This window comes from Thamnophis elegans, chromosome 5 (assembly GCF_009769535.1).
Source record: "Thamnophis elegans isolate rThaEle1 chromosome 5, rThaEle1.pri, whole genome shotgun sequence".
Classification (NCBI taxonomy): domain Eukaryota; kingdom Metazoa; phylum Chordata; class Lepidosauria; order Squamata; family Colubridae; genus Thamnophis; species Thamnophis elegans.
Window position 1 is genome coordinate 38,102,080 of NC_045545.1, and position 26,403 is coordinate 38,128,482.

Sequence of the window (26,403 nt, forward strand, 5' to 3'; positions counted from 1 at the left end):
AAGGGGTATGGTGGCACAGTGGTTAGAGTGCAGTACTGCAGGCTACTTCTGCTGACTGCCGGCTGACTGCAATTTGGCAGTTCGAATCTTACCAGGCTGAAGGTTGACTCAGCCTTCCATTCTTCCGAGGTCAGTAAAATGAGGACCCAGATTATTGGGGGCAATATGCTGATTCTATAAACTCCTTAGAGAGGGCTGTAAAGCACTGTGAAGCAGTATATAAATCTAAGTGCTATTAATATGGTGATAACAAAAGACTTGTAGCTGGATGCTGAAGGCCACTCAAGTGTTAATCTTTTATCTTCCCACACAGTTTACTCATGGCATTTAAAAAAGAAGATGTGAAACAACTACACCTAGAGTTTTGGAAAAACACAGCATCCTTGGTCATGTTCATCCAGGTGATAATTGTACATATGTAAGTCAATAAAGAAGTGATAGTGATAAAGAAAAAAATAGAATAAATGTATTAGGAATAGGAAAGAAATACCAATTTCAAGACTACTGACATTTCCATTCATTTTGTGGACAAGGGGATCTACTAAGAAAGGCAAGAGGGATTAACTCATGACTAAATAGAAACACTAACACTAAAAAAATAGTGACTTAATTACTGAGTGAAACTTTTGTTAGTGTTGTAGTTAATTTAAGAATGAATTGATAGTAGAAGAATCTCTTGGGCATTCAATCTTTCATCAGGATAAAATCTGGTTCCTGGTAATTATTGCAAATATTCTATTATATACATTCTGTTTTGCATTTTCAATAAATTAGCAGCCCCCAGAGATATTATTATTTTAATTCCCAGCCACCATAATGAAAGTCATTATTAATTTTTTGAAGAGCAACAGAAGTATTCTTGGAAGTATAATCTCAAACCATGTACAGGGCACCTGGCTGGAAGAGAAAATTATACAGAAGCCCTTGCATGCTCCCCACATGAATTATTTCCTCTATTAATTATAGGTTCACTCCAGTTTCTTCAAGCAAACATGAATTCCTTTGTCAGAACGCAAGACAACCAAAGGCACTGGAACAGGCGGAGGCTTTGACAGATCAAGTGACAATTCAAACCGAAGCAAAGTCATAGCAAGAACCACTTTCATCTCATTCATGGCAAACTGTTGTCCAATACAGTTTCTGAAAGGACAAGAAAGCTTGTTATCAAAGGCACATCTATCTGTAAATTAATTCCTAAATTCTTAACCTTCTCTTTAGATCGCAGTTCCCTAAACTAGTATTTTACGGTTGCCTTTGGACTCTTCAATTCTCCAAATTCTCTGATAGTTAATTTATCTTGCCCAGACTGTTCTTTGAAATATACTACTAGGAATGATAGCAACATTCTAAGATGTTTCTGGGAAGATGCTGTGGTCTTCTATAGATATCTTATAGGTTACTTTCCCCATTTTTAAAGACCTAGAAACCCTTTGGATTGATAGTCTGAGAAATTATTACCAATAATAAAAAGGAGAATGGAGTACCCTGCAATGAGTATTACTTTTTCTACCACCAAGTCTTCTGTCAGCAAAGGCAATGAAAACAATAATTCTATAAAGGAGAAGACTTACTGCTACCATCTAGAAAGGCCTCTAAATATACCCACCTTTATATACTCTTTTTATGCTCACTTTTCTTTTTCTCCTTTAGTAATAAATATCAAAAGCAGGTCTTTAGAAGCAAAAATTCTACTGAAAGAATGCTTGTCTCAGCACTAGATGATTCACCTACCAAAGAAATCTGCTCCTAAGGATCACGATGTTGGCTTCATTGTGTTCAGCTCAGTTTTGGCAAGACATGGATAAAGACATTCTGGATCAAGTTAATGTGCTTTATATCTATATAATATAAACTCACCTTGGCCCTGCAGCGAATGGAAGAAAAGCATGAGAATTTCTGCTAGATAAATTCTCAGGAGAAAATCTCAGTGGGTCAAACACCTAAAACAAGAAAGGGGTTGTTTCAATAGGTGGTTACAAAAGAAATATCAAGTCATTTTAATTGACCAGGTTATTAGAGAACATCAATTTCTATCAAGTGCCATAAAAAGAGAAAATTAGAATCACTTTAGCTGGTCTTTGAACACATTACAAAGCTGTCTTAAACTGAGCCAGACCAGCAGATCAACTTGTTCAGGTCAGTCTACTGTACAATTATTCTTTCAGCTTTCAAGCAAGAGATTTTTCCAGTCTGTATCTAAAAATGCTACAGACTGAAACTGGGACCCTAATATGAAATCTACTATTGCCCCTAATCTGAATATATATATATATATATATTTGAGTTGCTGTGTTAATACTAAATGTTTTGCAAAATGAAACTTTTGCATTATTTTTATAGATTATGTTTTGTATTAATCTTAAATGCCATTTAGAAGTGACAACTCTCTACTTTATTCTAGTCATCCCAAAACATGTGGCTCTCTTTTGGAAAAAATAATTGCAATGTCACCGAATACTGTACCTCTGGATTAGGCCATATACTGGGGTTCTTGTGGATTAGGTGAATGCTTATCACAACCCAGGCACCTGTGAAACAATCAATATGGGAAAAGGAGTCATATTGGATTTCATGCAGTGAGATGGCAATAAAAGCTCTGATGGAGGAGGAGCCAATCTCCCTACAGTACGGACATGTGGTCTCGATGTTCTGAGACTGCAGCCGATACTTTTGCCATTGGGGGGTCCAATCAGACCTAAATTGTCCCAAAGAGACAGTGAACAGGAAGACCACGCCTTGCTGATATCAGGGACAACACGTCTCTGATTGATACAAGAGAAGGACTTCAAACTGGTGACAAAAGGCAGCCTGGGCTGATGAAGTGGGGACGGCTAAGGAATGGAAGGAAATAGAAAGAGAAAATGTGACCATCTGGTGAATCCTTTCTGTTTTGAAAAAAAAAACTCCCCAAAAGAATCTCTTTTTTATGCTAAATTAAATCTTTAAGCAGAAAAAGTTAGCGGCAGAACTGATCTTCATTGTTTTGTTTTGGTTAGTATGCTTTTCTTCTTGTAACTATTGAAATGCTCCTCACAATTTTTTTTCTCTCTCTCCCCTCTTCTTAAAGTGAACGGACTGGTTTTTCTTCTTCGGCTCCTTCCTGCTTTATTTTTCAACTTAAGGACTAAATCTCCCTCTCTAACAAAAATCTTCTATTATTTGCTATTAAACTCCATTTAAGAACTTTGTCTCTCCTAAATCTGAGACAACACAAGAAAGTGAAAAAATACTAATTCTGCTGCTCGAAGGCTATAGGCTAGAGCTCTTTTTGAAACCATGCATTTGTTCCTTTGATCTCACTGTCTTCGTCCTTCAAAGCTCTGTAACTAAAAGTGATAAGAGCCAAGGGCACAAATTGTTTAACACAGTTATCTCTTGAGAGCTTTATCGGCACTGGGACAGGGGAAAAAACAGAACCTCTCTCTTGTGAAGATTAAAGCTACGGTGGCAGTAATTTACAATTTGGAACATGGAGGAATTTACAGAAGAGGAAACTTTAATTTTGCAAAAGATTTGGGATACAATTCAAAAGTTATTGGTAACTTGGAGAATTGATAAGAAGATAGAGTTTATACCGGAAAAAAATGAGGGAGACGGCGCTCCAAAAACTGAAGAGAAAAATGAACACAAAGATAACTAATGATATGATTTCTGAAATGAAAGTGGTTAAAAGTGAAAAAATGGGATTTTGGAGGGGGGAATTCGATGGTCTGGAGCTCTACCCAAAATTTCAAGGCACAAAAGAAGAAAAAAGAGAAAAAGTGATGGTTTTTTGACAATCAAAGATAAATCAATTAAAGTAGCAAAAGGGCGCTGAGATTACCTGAGAGATCCAACAGACAACAAGGTGCAGAGTCCATAAAAACTTTACCAAGGAAATAAATAGAAAATTAACTCCACAAATGGCAAAAGAAATAAGACTACATGCCTTCTGGAAGGACACAGGTTGATATATGAAAATTGATGATAAAAAATAATAATAGCTAAGTTTGATGATTAGTAAGTAGGAATTTAGTAATTTTTTAGATTGCTTGCTTAAATAAATAGTTGATAATGGTAACAAGGTCTATGTTGGCTGGAGGTGAGGAAACTGGATATAATAAATGATTTTGTTAACAAATATTAATGATAACAATAATAATGAAATGATAAGAGTTATAGTGAATGACGTATATATGTACTGGTTTAATATAAGGAATTTGGATATAAATTTCAAACAATGATTTGGGAAAAAAGGTTTAGAAATTTAATTAATTAATTCTTACTTTAATATGTTATAAAGGTGTAATGTTATTGAATATATGAAAGTAGATAACAAAAAATGTAACTAAGTTTTATAATTAGTAAGTAGTAATTTAGTAATTTATAGATGGTTATATTAAATAAATAATTGATAAGGGCAATAAGGTATACATATATGTTGATTTGATGAGAAGAAAATAGATATAACAGTAAAGGATTTTTGTTAACCAATATTAATTATAACAACTAACAATGGAATGATAAGGATAAAGGATACAGTTAGTGATATATATATGTACTACCATAACAAAAGGAACCTGGACACAAATTGTAAACAGTGATTTGGGTGTGGGGGAAGGGCTTAGAAATTTTGTCAACTCATTTTTCTTTAGAATATGTTATAAAGGTTTAAGGCTATTGGATGACTCTGTAATAATTAATGAAATGCCATTAGGTGGTTGTGCTTTTAACTATGGATTATTCTAGGCAAAAGGACACTAAAACAATTTCAGTCAAATGAAAACTATGATATATTGAAAGTAAGACTCATTAAGAACTTTGACATTTGATATGAATGTAAGTAATGATTGTGGAAGAGATGCACGAAAGCTAATTGTAACCAATTGACACACTTTCTACAAGATGTAATGTAAGATGATTATTTTTGTGTGTGTTGTTTGTTTAATAAAAAAATTGTAAAGAAAATAAAAAATAAAAGGTCTGATGGACTCCGGGCTGGAGGTTTTGTGTCCATTCACTGATGGAAATTGAGACTGCAATACGGTACACAAATAGTAGGAACTTGACATTTCCTAATGTTTCTGAACCAAAACAGTAGAATTTCTATTAATTGATTTGGGTATTTTGGAAGCTTTCAGTGCCTTCAGCTATACTATCTTTCTAGTAAGGCTGCTCAACAAAACAAACATGAATTTTCTGCCAGATCTTTTGGGACTATTATTCCAAATTCCGTTCCTAGTGGATAAAGATACTTCAATCTGTCCTAACGTCTACCCAACCCCCCTTGCTGGATACATTATTGGGCCTTTAGACAGTGGAAGGAAAGGGACTGGTAGGCTCAACTGTGTACATGTTGTTTTGATTCATTTTAAGTTTTGTTAGTAAGCTAGCCTGAGTATTATAGAACTGAAATAGAGATTCCTAGCTAAATAATAAACAATCAAATTAGAAACAAGGTAGTTTAGAGCAGTGGTGGGCTTCAGTTTTTTAAAGAACCTCTTCGGTAGGTGTGGCCTGCTTTGTGGGAGTGGCTTGCCAACCATGTGACTGAGTGGGAGGGGCTTGGCAGCCATGTGACTGGGTGGGTGTGGCCAACTTGTAAAATGTAGTGAAACTCATTTCACGACGCTCTTGCTTAGCAACCAAAATGTTGGCTCAGAAACTCTGGCATTTCAAGCGTGCAAGTCTTAAAGCTGTCAAGTTACAAGACCCTTGTACCCCTAATCCTTTAGGGAAAAAAACCCAGGAGTGTTCAAACTTGGCAGCTTTAAGACTTGTGGACTTCAACTCCCAGAATTCCTCCTCCAGTCATGTTGACTCAGGAACTCTGGCATTGAAGTGTGCAATTCTTAAAGCTGTCAAGTTACAAGATCCTTGCACCCTTAACCCTTTAGAAGAAAAACCCAGGGATGTTCAAACTTGACAGCTTTAAGACTTGTGGACTTCAACTCCCAGAATTCCTCCTCTCACTCTTCATCTTGATGATGTCTGGACGGGCGGGGGGGAGGGAGCTGGAACCGGTTCTAAACGGCACTGTAGATTTGTGGAACCTCTTCTATAGAAGAGGTTGGAACTGGCAGGAACCCACCCCTGGTTTAGAGACAAATTGTATGTGTTGCAATGATGCAGCTAAAAAAGATCTATAGCTATGAGAGTAGAATAAAATGATTTGAACCTTCAGGTAAAGTTTTCCCATCAAAAAATGTAACAGGTTTGGTTAATTCTCGGGATACTCCAGGTACCGGGGAATAAAGGCGGAGACTCTCTTTAATGCATAAGGTGCAGTAAGTCATCTTATTAAGATCATCCCTGGAATATGTTGAAACAAAGTACATCAATAGGTTAATTACAAATCAGATAAGTTATTTAAAGCCAACCCTAAGGATACTCTGTATTGGTAGTTGTCATGCTAGTGCTCAGATTCAATGTCCTCAGTAAAGAGAACATAATCACAGCAGCAGAACCAAGACCTAATAAAATGCAATCAGTGGGCACCCTTTTAACCTCTATAACAATGTTTCTCAACCTTGGCCACTTAAAGATGTCCGGACTTCAACTCCCAGAATTCCCCAGCCAGTTGGCTGGGGAATTCTGGGAGTTGAAGTCCGGACATCTTTAAGTGGCCAAGGTTGAGAAACACTGCTCTATAACCACCCAATACTTACAATATCACTCACAGATATCCCACATCTACCCACTGAATACTGATGCCTATAGGAAATCTCTCCAGTAAAATACTTACCACTCGATTGTGTCACGATCTCCCAGAATGGATTTTATCTCCTCTCTACATCTTTCCTGATGCTCTGGATTTTGTGCAAGGCAATACAGAAGCCAAGACATCCCGCTAGCTGTGGTGTCATGACCTTCAAACATGAAAGTGTCCACTTCAGCACGTACCTCTTCATCAGATAATCCCATGCCATTTTCATCCTAAAGATTGAGAAAATTCTAGTGATAAGACTTTATCAAGGAATTCATTTTTTCACTAGGCTCATACAAGACTCTAAGGAATAAATATATTTTGTTTCATTTTTGGCTTAAGAGTATTTTGTGATCCCGTCTTCCAGTTAAGGAGCAATGGCAGACCAGATGTCCCTGATGAAACAGGCATGGCATTGCGGTAGAGATTAGTGGCCACATGACAAATTCCAGGTAAAGGAGAGAACATGAGATAACCCACTTGTACTCCAGACAGCTGTTCCTCATGAGTAGACCGCAGAAATACTTTGTTGTGGGTGGCTGAAATTCCCTGATTTTTATGAATTCTAATTCGCTGGGGGGCTGGGGGTGGGGAATTGTTTGACCACTAGAGGGAGCTAAGAAGATAGCTAAAATCAAGCACATTTTTAGAGACATATTTGAAAATTATCTACGGAAAACTGTTCATATTATAAATCAATTATGTTCTAAAATATACATAAAATGATACTTTATAAAGATTAATAGGTTCAAACAGATATATATATACGTGTGTGTGTGTGTGTGTGTGTGTGTGTGTGTGTGTGTTATATTTGTGCTGATAAATAAATAAAGGGAGACTAGTATAGATCTATTTCAAGCTATTTAGCTCTCATCAGCTAGCCATACCCTTGCTGGGAATCGAACCTGTTCTCTATTGCCTCTTAGGCAGATGTGTTAACCATTGAGCTACAGAGCTCGACTCCTTATCAGCCAGGCCAGGTTATATATACCTTTCACCCTGGCCTGGCTGATAAGGAGTTGAGCTCTGTAGCTCAATGGTTAACACATCTGCCTAAGAGGCAATAGAGCACAGGTTCAATTCCCAGCAAGGGTATGGCTAGCTGATGAGAGCTAAATAGCTTGAAATAGATCTACACTAGTCTCCCTTTATTTATTTATCAGCACAAATATAACAAATGTAACAAAAAGGCAACAGTAAAAAATATTGGGTTTCTGTCTGGATGGTCTCTTGTGACGAGCCGAAGGACAGAGAATGGAAGTGTGATCTTCCTCCCATATTTTGGGCATACATACATACATACATACATACATACATACACACACATACACACACACACACACACACACACACACACACACACACATATATATATATATATATATATATATATATATATATATATATATATAGTGGGGAGGAAGCTAACTGCTTCCATTATCTGTCTATCGGCTCGTCACAAGAGACCATCACGACAGAAACCCAATATTTTTTCTGTTGCCTTTGTTACATTTGTGTTGTATTTGTGCTGATAAATAAATAAAGGGAGACTAGTATAGATCTATTTCAAGCTATTTAGCTCTCATCAGCTAGCCATAGCTGGGATTATCACTTACTGGGATGTTGTATTTGTGACGAGCCGATAGAAAGATGATGGAAGCAGTTAGCTTCCTCTCATAATTGGGCTTACCAGGGGTTGTAAAAAATATAATAGATAACTTTCACCCTGGCTTCGCTGATAACGGATAAGAGCCTGTGGCCTAATGGCTAAGAAGTTTGCCTAGGATGTAATATAGCCCAGGTTCAAATCCCAGTAAGGGTATGGCTAGCTGATGAGAGCTAAATAGCTTGAAATAGATCTATACTAGTCTCCCTTTATTTATTTATCAGCACAAATTAAAAAAAAACCACAAATATAACAAAGGCAACAGTAAAAATATTGGGTTTCTGTCGTGATGGACTCTTGTGACGAGCCGATAGACAGATGATGGAAGCAGTTAGCTTCCTCCCATAATTGGGGCTTACCAGGGGTTGTAAAAAATCTAATAGATACCTTTCACCCTGGCTTCGCTGATAACGGATAAGAGCCTGTGGCCTAATGGCTAAGAAGTTTGCCTAGGATGTAATATAGCCCAGGTTCAAATCCCAGTAAGGGTATGGCTAGCTGATGAGAGCTAAATAGCTTGAAATAGATCTATACTAGTCTCCCTTTATTTATTTATCAGCACAAATTAAAAAAAAAACACAAATATAACAAAGGCAACAGTAAAAATATTGGGTTTCTGTCGTGATGGACTCTTGTGACGAGCCGATAGACAGATGATGGAAGCAGTTAGCTTCCTCCCATAATTGGGGCTTACCAGGGGTTGTAAAAAATCTAATATATATATCTATATATCATATATATATATATATGATGGAAGCAGTTAGCTTCCTCCCATAATTGGGGCTTACCAGGGGTTGTGAAAATCTAATAGATACCTTTCACCCTGGCTTCGCTGATAACGGATAAGAGCCTGTGGCCTAATGGCTAAGTTGTCTGCCTAGTATGTAATATAGCCCAGGTTCAAATCCCAGTAAGGGTATGGCTAGCTGATGAGAGCTAATAGCTTGAAATAGATCTATACTAGTCTCCCTTTGTTTATTTATCAGCACAAATAAAACACACACACACACACACACATATATATGTATGTATGTATGTATGTATGTATGTATATAATTTCCTACAGCAAAGAAAGAAAAAAAATAGAGATAGTTACTCTCAAAGTTTCACTCAAAGAAAATGACATATCTAATTTTGTGGATGCGCGCAGCACACATGCATATGCGCAGAGCATACGCATGCGTCTTGGCACTTCTGCGAGTCTCTGCGACACGCTGCTCAGCAGAGCGTCACACAGGTGCTGTATGCGCTGTCCTTGTGTGCAGAAGAGCTGAAGATGTAAAAGGATGGTAAGAAGCAAGGGCGGCCGGGTGGGCCCTCCGGAATGGTACCCGGTGCTCCGGGCTGGCTCCGGTATACGCCTGTAGCGGGGCATACCACCAGCAACTCACCACTGGGCTAATAATATATATTATTGTGTAAAAGTAAAAAGTTGAGGCAGTAATGTGATCATCTTCCACTGTGCTAAAAAGAGTCAGAAGTCAACTTTTTTCTCTTTTTCCCCTTTACCCCACCATTTTTTTTCTTTTCCCTTTTTCATTCATTAGTTTTCCATGATTTTCATTTTCTTTCTATTTATATTCTGATAAGCTAATAACAATGTCAAATAATAAAGTTTAAGCAGATATAAGAAAGTTTCGAGACAATAAAGTGGATAGTTTTTTGTGTGAAAGTGGTTTTGAATAAATTGGAATTAAAATTGACAAACTGCCCCTTTATGGGAATGTTTTTTTTTATTTACTATTAAAGAGTGCAGGCAATTGGTAGATTTAAAAAAATAAAAAGTAAAACAAAGTTTAAAATGGAATTATACATAAAAGAGCTGCATATATTACTGAGATGTATGAACTTCAGTTGAAATTTGAAATGGAAGAAGTGAAAGAATATAAATTGGGCTCAAATTTTTGGTTATAATATGCAGCTGGAACAATACAAAAATATCTACCGTGTTTCCCTGAAAATAAGACAGAGTCTTATTTTTTTGACCCCCGAAATAAATACTTGGCCTTATTTTCGGGGAGGTCTTATTATTTTTGAGGCACAGGCAGCAGCAAGCATGGCTGCTGGCATGGCTGCTGCGATGTTATAATATTTTCAGGGAGTGCTTATTTTGGGGGGAGGGCTTATTTTAGCTCATGCGCTCAAAAGACCATTTGGGCTTTTTATCAAAGGAGCTCTTATTTTCAGGAAAACAGGGTATATCCATGTGAGTTATCTTTGAGAGTTTCAAAACTTCATAGCGTGAATTAGAATTGCAAGGTTCTTATTTGATTATATAAAGTCTACTGGTAGTAAAATAATTTAGAAATCATAGTCACAACTAGTATAATTAGCTGGTCAATGTTTTCCTCATTGTAAATACTTACTTTGGCACAGAGAAGAATGTCAAGAAAATCCAAGTGCCTCTTTGCCTGGATCTTTTGAAGTTCTTCCTCAGCCTTCAAAGATTCCTTTCTTTCCTTGATTACTTTCTCTGCATTGGAAACATTTGATGTTAACAGCTCACCAATTCCAATTTTTAAGCTTGTTCGTGGTAATTCTTTAAACAGAAAGAAAATGCCAAACTGTACGTTATGTTAACCTTTTTAATTAGCTATTTTTCTTGTAATAGCACACCAATTGAGTGGTTTCCTTAGCCTTCCCTGAAGTGCATTGCAAAATTTGAAAAAATGCACACACTGAAACAGTAACATACTAAGGAAATATAAATTACAAAGAAGCACTTAAAATGATGGGTTGCACTCTGCATGATTTCTTCTTAAATGGTTGTTTAAGATTTCCTTGGTTTTTTTGTTCATTTTGTTTTCTTTTTACTTTCCTTTGGTTCCAGAACACCCAAAGCCAAAACATTGGGAAAAAATACCTGTATGAAGGTGAGCAACTTGGCAGGCTTTCCGAAACCGAAATCCATGAGAACTGAACCAATATAAAAGATCACTGAGACCTACAATATGGTGCATCCTGGCATATATCAAGAAGCAAAGCTCAAAGACAGCTTGAACATAAGAGTTTTCCCTAAAGAACAGCAGGAAAATCAAAGGATAAATTCAGGATTTTAAATATGAATACTGTCACTACTTTATAGTCTTCAAACAATACTACAGGTAGTCCTTGACTTATGACCACAATAAAGCCTAAAATTTATATTGCTAAGCGAGACATTTTAAAATGAATTTTGCCCCATTTTATGACATTTCTTGCCATAGTTGTTAAGTGAATCACTGCAGGTATTAAGTTAGTAAGAAGTTCGTTAAGTGAATCTGGCTTCTCCATTGACTTTGCTTTGAAAGTCACAAAAGGTGATCCCAGCACCCCAGGACACTGCAACCGTCATAAACCAATTGCCAATTCCCAAATTCTGAATTTTGATCACACGACAGTGGGGAAGCTGCAATGGTCATAAATGTGAAAAACAGTCATCAGTGACTTTTTTCAGTGCCGCTGTAATGTCAAACATGCAGGTTGTTTCAATACATGCAGGTTGTTTCAATAAATGCAGGCTTCAATGAACTGTTGTAAGCTGAAGCCTGCATGTATTGAAAGAACTCAGTGAAGTTTACATCTGATTTTACATAAAATTACATCATAAAGCATTAAATTTATTTTATGTTATTAAAGCTTTCATTCAGCTTTCTGGACAATAGTCAGTGGTAAATATTTAACAACCAATTCTATTGCTACCATCTTAACCCTAACCCAACATTCTGCTAAACGCTGTGCTGCTCTACTCATAACCACATCACAAAATTCCAGAAATGTAACAATCAGTTCTCATGAGCCAATGCAAGCAGGATGCAGCACACCACTGATAATAAGTATTATAGACAACACAAGGTACAGTGGTGGGATTCAATTTTTTTTATTACCGGTTCTGAGGGTGTGGCTTGGTGGGCATGGCATAGCTTGGTGGATGTGGCTTGGTGGGCATGGCAGGGGAAGGATACTGTAAAATCTCCATTTCCTCCCCACTCCAGGTGAAGGTTACTGCAAAATCCCATTTTCTTCAAATCAACTGGGACTCAGGCGGCAGACAATAAATGGGGGCAGGGCCAGTCAGAGGTGGTATTTACCGGTTCTCCGAACTGCTCAAAATTTCTGCTACCAGTTCTCCAGAACCGGTCAGAACCTGCTAGACACCACCTCTGACAAGGTACATCTAATAATACTTCAGGAATGTTATTTAAAAGCAATTCTGACTATTAACTAATACAATATAAATTCCCCGGGCATTTTATTGCCACCAACCCACCTAAATCAGGGGGTAATTACTCTGCACCACAGGCTGCAAATAAATGTCAACTCCTGGTTTGAAGTCCATGGCCAAAATCTGACAGAAAATCACTGAGCCCTGAAAGCATAATTTTCTATTGATTTCTGAAAATGGGGGTGGAATAGAAAAGACACAAGGAGTTGTTAAGTTTCTTAGTGTGCTTACTGTATCATAACTATCATGTCATCCTTTAAAAAAAACCCACTGCAATAGACAAGTGTTGGAAAAGTAGCTTTGACCACTAGCATGACATTATTATTTTGCCCCCTTTCAGCCCCATCAACCAAAAAGTATAGGGAATCAGTCCCTGGTTGCAAAACATTTGATTATGTGTACATGTGTCTTTGTCAGTGTGGACTCCAGGCGACTGCCTGGACAAGACTTTCTAGGAAATATTTTTTTGAGATGGTTTACCATTGCCTACTTCCTAGGGTTAAGAGCAGTGGTGGGTTGCAGGCAGTATGTCCCGATACAGGCATACTGGACCCTGCCCAGAGCACCGGATACCGTTCCGGTACGGTGCTCCAGAGGCCCACACACCCGCCCGAGCTCCTTACTGGTCTTTTAAGTCTTTGGTGCTTACGCACGCACACACAGCACATACAGCGCCTGGGTGACACTCAGCTGAGCAGCTGGAGCATCACAGAGGCTCGTGGAAGCAATAAGACACATGCACGTGCTGCGTGCGTCCATGTGGATGCCGCCGGGCCCGTTCCAACCGTACCAGTTGGAACAGGATTCAGAACCCACCACTGGTTAAGAGGTAATGAGTGGCCCAAGGTCATCCAAACTGAATTTGTTCTGAAGGCACTAGACTAGAACTCAATCTCCTGGTTTGAAGCCTGATGCCTTAACCACTATACCAAACTAACTCTCTAAACCTTGATTACTCAATGCATTGAAACAATGTATAATGTATACAAACAATGAGACAAAAATGGTTCTTTTCGGGGACTTAAATGCAATTTTTATTTGATTCCAAAAGAAGAGCAACTGATGCATATTAAATAAAGAGGACAGTCATGAAATGTGTAAGTTGTGATTCTGTATATGTGGGAGGGTAAGTAGTTACAGAATACAAGGATGCTATGTTTTGTAACAGATACTTGGATCCCATTAAGTCATTATTGAATATGCTACTAACCAAAGAAAGGAGATTTTAAGGAGTTAAAAGAAAAGCAATACCAACTTGTACATTTGACAGTTGCTGTTATAACCAAAGGCACATTTCATGAGGCTATCAAGTGTCATCAAGCTCACATGTTCAAAGAGTTCCACTGATTTCTCCTCTACGATCAGTTTTTCCCATTTATCCTAAATCAACAGAAGGAAAATGAAATATTGCTGTTATGTTATGTTGAACCCCTTAAAACAGGGGTGTCAAACTGGTGGCCCACAGATGCATCATGCACAGGCACGCCCACCCCCGGCTCTGCAAAGGCAAAAAACATTGCAACATGTCACATGATGTCACATGACGTGATTGAGTTTGACACCCTTGCCTTAAAACAAGCAAAACTAAATTATTGTATAATATATTCTATAAATCTTTCTACTCTAATGAATCGGAGAATGACCTCTCTATTTTCTCAAGTAATTATTTTTCTGGAACATTGATTACTTTTCTTTTCTGATTATCTAATGCAATGTTTCTCAATCTTGGCAACTTTGAGGTGGGAGATTTCAACCCCCAGAATTCTGTAGCCAAACACACACACACACACATATGCACACACCATTTCAGCTGCCAGTAAACCATCCACAGAAAAACTTTTAATAAATCAATTATTAACACCTACCAACATCACTTTTGTAGAGTCTGCAATCAGGGGAACATATGGCTTTAGTACACTAAAGTGGAAACCTGGAGTTAGCAATTTTCGATGTTGTGCCCATTTGGGTCCATGCAGAACTAATAAACCTTTTCCTAAAGGAAACAGACACTTCCAATCAAATAAGAAAACGGGTGGAGGAAGGCATATTATATACGTCTGGCACCTTACGCTACTTATAATAAAGACAGGATGAAAAAGAAATCTAATAAAAAATAAACAGTTCTGTACAAAATCTTGTTACATCTAGGTAATCTCCTATAGTTTACAGAAACAATGAAACTTCATTTCCATAAAAGTTTCCATAACTATTTCATTAATTTTGTACCAGGTAAGTGGTGCTTTATGCTCCTGATGTACATACAAAGAAATAAAAGTAAACAGATTTCAAACGTCATTACAATTGAGTCTATAGTAAGAAAATTTACTATAATCATAAACCAAGATACATTATGTAATGTGGGGATTAAAAGTTCTTATTGTATCCCTTTCTGTGACTCATGTTTACATTTCTACTTTATTTCGTAGCTGATTGGTTAAGCTGAGCATTCTTGATAAGCATTTTCTTCAGATTTATTTTTTGCTTTAGAAATGTTTTCTCCTTTGCCTGTTTCTTCATGGGACATTTTCAAACAAGTGTTGGGTAGATATTTGTCAGGTATGATTTAATGGATTCCAGCAATGAGCAGAGAGTTGGATTAGATGGCCTATTTGTCTCCTAATGTATACATTATATGATTGTTATATCTGCTTGTCTACTTTCATTGCATTGCATCAGAAATATTGTACAGCATAGTAATTAAAACTTGAAATGCAGAATTGTGCCCTAATGGCTCATCCAAACAACCATGTAGATATAGCTTTCCTCCATGTTGTCTTTGCAGACTGACTCATCAAGAGAGACTGAGGATCATGAAAGGCAAAGTTCTTTTGGAAAGAAATTATTTTGCAAAAACCAGTACTTAAAATGTCATTTGAGATTCTCAGTCATCCAGGTCATAGTTGTCCCAAAGGTGCTGTTTCCAAAATGCAACTGGAGTTTCTGTTTTTTTTCTTTGAAAACATTTTACTTCTCATCCAAGAAGCTTCTTCAGCTTCAGCTTCTTCTGTCTTTTGGAAAAAGCAGCTTTGGGTAGTACTTAAAATCATTATCATCAGTTTCATGGAGACCCATTGGTGAGCATTAAATATACTGATTAGTAAGAAGAAGAGTAGGCAGGTAATACAGGGATTAAGAATCAAACCATTGGATGTTCCTCCCATGATGAATGTCTCTTTATACTAAGAGACCCCAAATCCCGGGACCAGATGCCAGGGGGTGGCACAGCAGTGTTGGCAAGACACTGACCTCTGAAGATTTCTCCTCCTTCAACATCTACATGAGACGCTTTATATACTTTCTCAAAGAAAACAGTACTTTAATCATTTTTAATTCCAGGATTTCAGTAGTCAGTAGACGAATGCATTATGCACAAGTTAGCAGGATAAATAAATCTGAAGGCTCACTCAGCCAATCTGTGGTACCTGCAAGGATGTATGTGTCTGAACTGGTACAATGGGCAGAGTGGAATATTGCAGTGCAAACATTGCCCTTTCTGAATATGTATGCAATTCTCTGTCCAACAACCTGATGATTTTTAACTTCCTTTAGATGGCACTGCAAGTCATTGCCCAGAAAAACCAATTGGAAAAAAACCTACCAACCCAAAGGAGTCTTTTTTTTACTCACAAATGAAAGTCTTGCTAAAATCAAGGCTTCTATGAGAATCTCAATTTCTAATGTAAATTGTTTATTTATTTACTTACACCTCTACTTCCAATAACTCTCTAGACAACTCATGACCCTATTCAACTCCTTTGTAAATCATGAAGAAGTGATAGGGAATAATACAATAGTAATACTGAAATACGTACGTATACAACATATTTGGAATTTTATTATTGGAGAATATTTAATAGTTGCATATATATTTTTCAGAAATCATTATATTAAATAGCATATAGACTCAATTCTCTATCATAACATATTTTGTCTGTTTGATTATTATATATAATCAAACACATTTCCAAAGAAGTGGAAGCAAGCAGACATTAAAATAAACAAACAAAATAAAGATAAATATTGTCTTTCTTTAGTGATAAAATATCTATGACAAAAGTTTGACAATGTAGAGCTCCTAAGGGGGAGTCTTTAGAATAAAATTATAAACAATTTTATCTGTGCTAACTCATCAATTGTTCTTCATCATGGAGAACTGGAATATACATACCGATCCATGGGACTATGTTCCGATAACTAAAATTATCTTTTGGTTCTAAAAGAAGAGGAAAAAAAGAAGTAAATTATAATTAATTAATTACCCTAGGCTGTGATTAGAGAAAAATACATAAATCACTGTGAAAAAACATCTACTAACTTAAGGAAATAATAACTAGGTAATTTGTGGTTATGTTTATGGATAAAGAACTCATAAATAATATTATAAATTAAAATATGGGGATAATATATAGTTATCCTTACTTTGCATTTTTAATGCTAACACATAACAGAATGACTCTCCTTCTTCCCCCAATAATTTTCAGGGTGTTCCTCAGATTAAGATAACTGTTTCTCAGAACATACTCCATTACTTTCTAGACAATATGAAATAATGCTTATGTTCTCTTGTGGTGTAAAAAAAATACAACTGAAACAACTACTGCACAAACTACCCCTCTATTTGAGAAGAACTCAGACTTTGTTTTCTGCCACATAAATTATTTTCCCTTCTTTACTCAGCTATATACCAGCTGATAAAACTTTGGGAATTTATTACTTAAATTACATGGGCAACAGGAACCCATATTCCCAAATTATTGAATAACTTCAACAGCACAGTATCAGCAGTAGAATTCTTCAAGTTCTATAATTTTCCAAGATTTGAAATGGACACTTAATGTTAGAACTATCATCAAAAAGGAACAACAAAGAATGTTTTTCCTGTGTCAACTTAGAAAGTTCAGACTGCCCCAAGAGCTCTTCATATAGTTTTACAGAGGAATTATTGAGTCTGCCATCTGTATTTTGATAACTCTCTGGTTTGGTAAAGCAACTAAACAAGACAGGCAGACTCCAGTGGATAGTAAGGACTGAAGAAAAAAAAATTGCAACCATCCTGTCTTCCACAGAAGGAGATCTGAGAAAATAACTGCAGACCTCTCACATCCTAGAAATTAACTGTTTCAAATTCTCCCTTCAGGCATTACATGCCAAAACAACTAGACACAGGGAACCTTTTTCCCTTGGGCCATCATTGTGCTGAACATCTACTCCCCATAGTATTGTCTTATGTCTAAGTATGTTCATGTTATATGGCTGTATTATTATTATTATACAATTGTATCACAGCAGCCAGTTGTTTCGCCGGATTTGGCATTGGTTACTAGTCGGGCCCCACCCAGGAGCCTAGGACGTTGTAACATATTTTTGTAATATGCATGCAGATCCAAGCAGTGCGGCTTTTTGCATTTGACTGATGGTGATTTTGTCAATTTTTAACTGTTTTAAATGTAATTCCAGTGCTTTTGGAATAGCACCCAGTGTGCCAATTACCACTGGAATTACCACTGCTGGTTTGTGCCATAGTCGTTGAATTTCAATTTTTAAGTCCTGGTATTTTGCGATTTTTTCATGTTCTTTCTCGGCAACCCTGCTATCACCTGGTATTGCAATGTCTATGATTGTGACCTTATTTTTCTCAACCAGTGTGATGTCTGGTGTATTATGTGCCAGTATTTTGTCCGTTTCTATACGAAAATCCCACAAGATCTTGACCATCTGATTTTCGGTGACTTTTTCAGGCTGATGTTCCCACCAGTTTGTTGCTGTTTTAATATTATAATTTTTGCACGAATTCCAATGGATCATTTGTGCTACTGAATTGTGCCACAATTTATAATCAGTCTGCGCAATTTTTTTACAGCAGTTGAGTATGTGATCAACAGTTTCATCAGCTTCTTTGCAAATTCTGCATTTGGCATCATCAGAGGATTTTTCAATTTTGGCCTTAATGGCATTTGTGCGGATAGCTTGTTCTTGCGCAGCCAGGATTAGTGACTCTGTTTCTTTCTTTAATGTACCTGTTGTTAACCATAACCAAGTTTGTTCACTGTCCACTTTATCTTTTATTTTTTCCAGAAATTGGTCATACAGTGCTTTGTTCTGCCAACTCTCCATTCTTGATTTTATCACATCTTTTCTGTATTCTTGTTTCGTCTGTTGGGCCTTCAGTAGATTTTTGTTCTTTACTTCGATTAATAGATGTTCTTGACTTTCTTTTAAATAATCAGCCAGTGCATGTTTTTCTTCTTCAACTGTTTGCTTCACTTGTAATAATCCTCTGCCACCTGATTTTCGGGGCAGGTACAGTCTATCAGTATCACCACGTGGATGTAAACTGTAGTGCATTGTCATTAGTCATTAGTCCAAATCAGCTTGTGTTCAGTTAACTATACAGCTGTGTATCTTATAACTGGTATTGCCCAGGTATTTATGGCCTTGATTGTATTTCCACCATTCAATTTAGATTTCAAAATTTTCCTAACTCTGTTGGTGTACACTTGCCTGATAATAGTTTTTACTTCTCCATGCTTGATGTTATCCAACTGCAGAATGCCTAAGTATTTGTAGGCTTCATTTTCGTTGCATTTAATTAGTTGGCCATTGGGCATTTCAATTCCCTCACATGCAGTGATTTTGCCCCTTTTTATGGATACAGTGGCGCATTTTTCCATGCCAAACTGCATTGAAATATCGGTGCTGAATACTCAGACTGTGTTTGTCAATGATTGGATTTCTATTTCTGACTTTCCATAGAGTTTCAAATCATCCATATATAGTAAATGCGAAGTTTTTTCAGCTTCTTTGGCTGTTTGGTAGCCTAATTTCATTTTTTTAAAGATTACTGATAGTGGGATCATTGCGATGATGAAGAGAAGAGGTGAAAGTGAATCACCCTGGAAAATTCCTCGCTTGATATTAACCATTCCGTAGATCTCATTCCCTACTGCCAACTCAGTTCTCCATTGTTTCATCGCCTTTTCAGTAAAGGATGTAATATTTTTGTTAATGCCAGTTGTTTCTAAGCATTTTATGATCCAACTATGTGGCAGTGAGTCAAATGCCTTTTTGTAATCAATCCAGACCAGATTCAAGTTCGTTTTTCTGTTCTTACAATTTTCTAATATCATTTTATCAATTAGGAGCTGATCTTTTGTGCCCCTGCTCCTTCTTTTGTTGCCTTTTTGCTCTACTGGCAAGATGTTGTTTGTTTCCAAATAATCCATCATGTTATCTGCAATAATGCCTGTGAGTAATTTGAAGGTTGTTGGCAAGCATGTTATTGGTCTGTAGTTTTCAGGTGTTGTTCCTTTAGTTGCATCTTTCTGAATCAAGTATGTTTTTCCAGTTGTCAACCATTCATCAATTTGGCCCTTTTGTAAAATTTCATTCAGTTGCCTGGCCAATATTGCATGTAAACTGGTCAGATATTTGAGCCAGAAACCATGTAATTGGTCCTTTCCAGGTGATGTCCAATTCTTTACCTTTTTTACTCGATTTTTGACCATCTCAGTTGTTATTTCTAATACTTGCATTTGTTTGTTGCCAATGCGTTTCTCAAAGTCATGTATCCACTTTGCTTCCTTGTTGTAGTCCTTTGCATTTTCCCACAATTCTTTCCAGAATTCAACTGTGGCCTGCTTTTCTGGTTTTTCACTTTTGATGTCACCATTCACATTAAGACTTTGATAAAAACGCCGTTGGTCTGATCGAAATTGCTGAATTTGTTTATATTGGATGATTCGTGCCTCATATCTTTCAATTTTTCTAGCTGTTGCTGTTATCTGCTGTTTTACAATCTCTACAGCTTCATTGATGTTTCTTGTATCCAATCTATATCTTCTGATTAGCCAATCTATGATTTTGTTGTTTTTAAGCCGTTGCTCATGCATGTTTTTTAAGTTACTAGCATCTGCCCTTAATTTTTTGACTTTTTGTTCTAATCGGATTTTCCACTTTGGCTTTGATGCTTTTTCTGTTGTGTGACTAGGTACTTTGATTTTAATGCCTAGTTCATTAATGACTATTACAGCTGCGCTGTATATTAACTGATTCGTTTCCAAGATGGATCCCGATTCAATTGTTGAAAACACTGCATTAACCATTTTCATGATAGGGGCCAAAATTTTCTTAGGCACAGTTTTTAGTGATGGTAAACGTTGCCTTTCCTCATTAAGCAGAAAATGCAATCACACTTGGCCAATAAAGAATTCTAATATCCCTTGCCTGTTACTACTTCAATATTAGCCAAGCCATTTGTATGTGTGTGAGTGTGTGTATGTGTGTATGCACACAGACACACACTAACACACACACACCTCAAAACTATTACAGTGTAAAGCAATTCGTCAACTAAGAGAATACTGGTATGTTATTTAAGTAGATAAATATTTATGCAAATCTTCTATGAAAAACAGCATCATACCATATTTGTGGGGTTTTTTTTCTTAAAGGTAAAGGTTCCCCTTGCACGTATGTGCTAGTCGTTCTCAAATCTAGGAGGCGGTGCTCATCTCCATTTGAAAGCCAAAGAGTCAGTGCTATCCGAAGACATCTCCGTGGTGATATGGCTGGCATGACTAAATGTCGAAGGCGCACGGAACACTGATACCTTCCCATCAAAAGTGGTTCCAATTTTTCTACTTGAATACATGCTTTCGAACTGCTAGGTTGGCAGACGCTGGGACAAGTAACAGGAGCTCACTCCATTATGCGGCGCTACGGATTCAAACTGCTGAACTGCCAACCTTTCTAATTGACAAGCTCAGTGTCTTAGCCACTGAGCCACTGTGCCCCTTTTTTTCCTTACGGATAGATAATTGGAGGTGACATTTGTGTATGCAATTTGCAACTGTACCAACAATCAACAGTGGTTGCGAAACTTTGGATTCATAAATTTGTTTTGGAATATACTTTCCCAGTTACTGATCAGTTAATGTACATCTGCAATGAAGTATTACAAAATTATAACAACTAATTAATTACGATTGTTGTGTCCCTTACCTGTTCGAGCAAGTATTGGTTTTGCATAATCAGGATGCGTGATGTTCAAACATGCAATGAACCTGCCAAACCACAGAGGAAAGGCAAATGGATACAGACAACTGAATTTCTCTACTTTTCTGTAAACTGCAGAAATAGGTGAAAGCTGCATTGGTGCAAGAGAAAGAAAAAAACAAGAAACAATTATATTTGGTAAAATATTGTAATGAGCTATTTGGTGTTTTAAACTTATTTTTTCAGGCCAAAGGCTTCACTTGGCCTTTAAGTAGCATATCAGGAGCCCCTCCCCTAAAAGCAGGTGTAGGAGCCAGGACAAAAAATGTTTGAAGCCGAATAAAAGAAAATATTATTTACATTTAATTTAATTAATGAAACATGAAATGAACAAAATACAGTTGTTGTTATTGTACTCTATGTTACATAATTTCTCTTTCGATCACATTAAACATTAGCATTCAGTTGCAACTTCTGGAAGAGACAGACCTCAACTGAGCCTTTTAGGATCTCCTGCATCTTGGAAACTTAGTTTCTGCTCTTGTAGGCCACTATGTCGGATATTACTATACATCAATCCAGCGTAATACAGGATCTGAAACAAAGCTGAAAATATCTGGAGCTCTGTGCAATTGGCTGAACAAATATAGAAACTGGGTCTGCAAATCAGATTAGCCCAAAATCAAAGTAAATAACGTTAAGGTTCAAAGCAATGTGCAGCCAGAGAGGAGGTACTCAACCTTTTTCTCCTGATCAAAATATGAAGAAAGTTACAGATATAGTGATAGCAATTTCTCATGCCTGCACTTCAGGTTTTGCTGGCCACAAATGGAATATAAGGGAATATAGGCAACCCATTTTAATTTTTTTATTTGGAAACTAAGAGGCCAGAAATACTAGGAGCAGAAAAACAGGTTTTATTGTCATCCACCCTGTAATGGGAAGCTGGGCTGTGCTACTTACTTTCTATGAATAGTTGTAGGGAGGTTTGAAAAGAAATGACAATAGACATAAACAAGTATAAATGCCTTTAGCCCAAGTGTACAGAAATATGGCAGAAGTCTTTTAAGATCATTCAAAGAGATTCTGCTTTAATGAACTCCCTATAAATGAGGCTGAAGAATTTCTGTTATATTTTCCAAGATTTCATATTTACCCCATTAAAATATCTTAGTGAAATCTGGGTTGCTGTTCTTGCTTCCCCGATTCTGCCAAAGTTGACACATTTGGCATAAGGAGGTTTGCTTCATTTTGGCTTTTTGCACTGGATGAATAATTCTCTTATGAATAATAATTTAAGGTTTTGATTATTATACATCATGAAGCTGGTATCAACTCTTAGGGACCACACAAATGAATTTTCTCCATTTCTTGATTGAAAAGTAAGTGCAGAAAAGCATGGCAAGACAAAACCGCGGTCCACTAAAGCACGCCCAATTAAAGCGCGTACCTGACGTCATCAGCAGCGCGACAAATACGACCGCGGAGAAAAAAGGGCGCTTTAAAAAGCACTTTTAAAGCAAGCCGATTCACATAAAGGTAAGGGTTAGGTTTAGGTTTAGGTTTAGGTTTAGGGTTAGGTTAAGGGCTAGGGTTAGGTTTAGGGTTACGTTAAGCGTTAGGGTTAGGTTTAGGGTTAGGTTAAGGGTTAGCGTTAGGTTAAGGGTTAGGTTTAGGGTTAGGTTTAGGGTTAGGTTTAGGGTTAGGTTAAGGGTTAGGTTTGGGGGGGTTAGGTTTAGGTTTACGCGTTAATTTTAACTTTACCGCTCACAGCGTGCTGTTTTCATCGCGCTGTGATGACGTCAGGTACGCGGTTTCGTCGAGCGCGCTTTAGTCTACTGCGGTTTTGTGGTGGAACCCAGAAAAGATGTTACCGGTAGGTAGCTGTTAATGGACACAACATCATTCAGGGAGTATTATGATTCAAAACTGATTTGTATGATGAACTTCTAACTTGCATATAACATTAACTGAAAGTTCTGTCAACCAGGCAATATAGCCATGCAAACCTTGGTTGCATATTGTGCAACTGCACAAGGAATATGAACCATAAATTATATTAAGAAGGAAAACAACAACATTAACAATATAGAGCACTTCCTATTTACTACCCCTCCCTCTCTAGAAAACTTAATATGCACATAAATCTATGTGCATAATAATGAGAAAGGATTCAAGTCCTACCTTCCCTGGCATTACTAACTGTTTTTAAGGACATGATCTCAAAATATCACCTCCATCTCACCCCAACACCCTACAGAGGCTGTCTGTAAATGTCTTTTGTTGTCCTGATTTGCAGGTAGAATTTCCTTCTACATATACTTTCCTATAGGGACAATCTATAGGCATCATGGAGACATAGCTGAGGATGCCTGCTCAGCAACTGCTCACCTTCAACTGGCCCATCTTGGGAATGCTTCCTTTCTTATCTGACAGTTGGGCATTGCCTTCCATGACCTGTTCGGGGCCATGACTGTGGGTTAATTGTAGGCCGTATCTTTGTACAATCTTTATCCACTTTTGTGTTAGCTCTAATCAATAGCCACCCTTACTTTTCCAATTCCCTTTCTCATTAAATTAAGTACTGCAAAACCCATGCCATCAGTGACACTAGGAACAAACAGCACAGAAGTTTAATAAATCATGTTCTTGTTAGACAATATGACCAATATGAGATTTATAATACCTAAACTTCAGCCCCTAAGACATCCCTAGTCCTCCACTTGAATAGGTCAAGAAACTCTGTCATGCTCCTGCTTATGCAGATAATCCTTGATTTACGACCATAATTGAGCCCAAAATTTCTGTTGTTAAATGAAACATTTGTTAAGTGAATTTGCCCCATTTTACAAGCTTTCTTGCCACAGTTAGGTGAATCACTGCAGTTGTTAAACCAATAATGCAATTGTTAATTGAACCTGGCTTCCCCGTTGATTTTGCTTATAAGAAGGTTGCAAAAGGTGATCACGTGACCCCAGGACACTGCAACTGTCATAAATATGAGTCCATTGCCAAGTGTCCAAATTTTGATCACGTGACCATGGAGATGCTGCAACAAAGTGTGAAAAACAGTGGTAAGTCACTTTTTTTCCCAGTGTAGTTGGGGTTTATTAATCATTAAGCAGACTAAGCACATGATTAGAGCACCAGGCCCAAAGGGGGCTCCATAAAGTTGAGAAAGAAAAACAACCCAATGAAGATTTGTACCATATGTACAAAGAAGAGGGGCACCAAGATTTGTCAGTGCTTAGGGCACTAGTGAGCCTTCATCCGCCAGGGAAGTTGAGGACCCACCTGTAATAAGATAGAAGTACTACAATTTTTCATATCTCTCTCTCCCCACCCTCTCTCACACACTCACACTCGCGCGCGCGCACACACACAAAAGGGAACAACACCCACCCACCCCAGCCTTCCACTCAGCCCTTACCTCAAGGAGATGACCATAAAACCAATGGGAAGGGGGACCCGCAAAACTATCCAAAGCTTTCAGCAGCGCCTGTCTTCGGTGATGCAGCCGGATGATTTTGATCAGCACGTAGGTCAAGCAAAACACAGCAACCAGGTGCCAAACCCGCGAAAGATCCATCGGAAAGTAAAGGGGTAACTCAGGGTCGGGAGGAAGGGCTGCCCGTCCGAGAGACAAAATGGCTTTTCCCAAGGAGAGAAAGCTACGAGGAGCGATGCTCGTTGTTGACTCTTTATTGCCTCGATGGAGAGTTGGCAAAGGAGAGAAAGGGCATCCGAAGCGGCAGGCGGCGCTTCCTCGAAAGTCAACGGAGCTGGAATGTGGTGGGGAGAGGCACGTTTCGGCCTCTAACAGGCTTACGAAAGAAAAGCTCGGGGCGCACCTTCCGTGCAGAGGGGTGTCTTTGTAATAGCAAGTAGAGAGGGGAAGCCGCAGGGAGAATTGCGTCCTATTGAACCCGTCTTCAAAGCAAACAGGTAGAGCCACTTACTTCTGCATCCTTTCACCCACCCTTTGGTCTCTCAAGGCTATGACGGCTGTCCCTAAACAAGTCTATAAAGCAGTACTTTGAAGTTTTGTTAATATGTATAACTCACCATGATGAAACAGCAGCTCTTTTTCCCTTTTTGTTTATTCAATTTCTTTTTGCCTGCCAGCAGGTTTCACTCACCAATACACTTACTTCACTGTTTCATGCTTCCACCCAATCTCCCAACAAATGGGTTAGGATCGAGGTTATCAAATATTAGGTAATAGTTTCCTTTGTGAATTTATACCTCTATGTCTGATTACAACTACCAGTGGGAAAACTGTTTTGAACATTAGATTTAAACACTAGTGACAGGCAAACAAGAAACAAGTATGACAATGAATAGCCTTAACAAGAGAGCAAAAGTTCTCTCTTGGAGGTTATCTCTAATATGTCTGCTAAGGTTAGAAGAATAAGAAATATTTTGTTGTGGTATTTTGTTGTGATAATTAAAATAAGTATGATTATTTTTTTACACCAAATAAAAGGGCAACAATAAAGAATGTGTGCTTCTCTTTTGATTACTTTCCAATCATTGTTTCTTATCCTTCCCTCTTGTGCTTTGTAGAATAATTTCCTTGTAATCTCCTGAGTACTAATTAACTCTAATTCCTGTCAGAGTTTTGAGATTAATTGTAGAAACCACAGCTTTATTAAGGCAATACACATTTTCCAAAACTTCCAAAGTCAACATTTTCCAAAACTTCAACTAACAAGTTGTTACAAAAGGGAATGAGGAAAGGAGGTGGCAAAATGTGGCTGATGTTTGAACTACGGTACATTCCCATCAGTTTACACACTTTGATGCAGTAATTTAAAAAGCCACATTATCCTCACATTCCCTTTTCTGAATTTC

General features: G+C 37.6%; 1 protein-coding gene across 3 annotated transcripts; it reads right to left on the reverse strand.

The window, feature by feature from the left end:
- Positions 1-308: 308 nt before the first annotated feature.
- LOC116509327 (cytochrome P450 4B1-like) lies at positions 309-25,733 on the reverse strand. Of its 3 annotated transcripts, none has more exons than XM_032218456.1 (12): positions 25,615-25,733; positions 21,556-21,700; positions 16,724-16,768; positions 14,421-14,548; positions 13,811-13,935; positions 11,215-11,366; positions 10,718-10,890; positions 6,725-6,915; positions 6,158-6,291; positions 2,464-2,528; positions 1,858-1,940; positions 309-1,140 (listed from the first exon to the last, which is right to left on the reverse strand). In XM_032218456.1, exons 1-12 carry the CDS (start codon positions 25,615-25,617, stop codon positions 969-971), a joined length of 1,416 nt encoding a protein of 471 aa, XP_032074347.1. In that variant the 5' UTR covers positions 25,618-25,733; the 3' UTR covers positions 309-968. The 3 variants fall into 3 exon arrangements, with proteins under 3 accessions (XP_032074347.1, XP_032074345.1, XP_032074346.1); XM_032218454.1 differs by lacking the exon at positions 25,615-25,733 and adding an exon at positions 24,980-25,566; XM_032218455.1 differs by lacking the exon at positions 25,615-25,733 and adding an exon at positions 24,980-25,560 and having other exon boundaries at positions 10,718-10,824.
- Positions 25,734-26,403: the final 670 nt, after the last annotated feature.

Excerpts from the sequence above, each read along its gene's own strand:
- LOC116509327 (XM_032218454.1), bottom strand. The coding sequence starts at position 25,138 with ATGGATCTTTCGCGGGTTTGGCACCTGGTTGCTGTGTTTTGCTTGACC. Across the intron at positions 11,367-13,810 it reads AGCAACTGTCAAATGTACAA|GGAAAACTCTTATGTTCAAG; the intron begins GTTGGTATTGCT and ends GCTGTTCTTTAG. Across the intron at positions 1,141-1,857 it reads CCATTCGCTGCAGGGCCAAG|AAACTGTATTGGACAACAGT; the intron begins GTGAGTTTATAT and ends TTGTCCTTTCAG.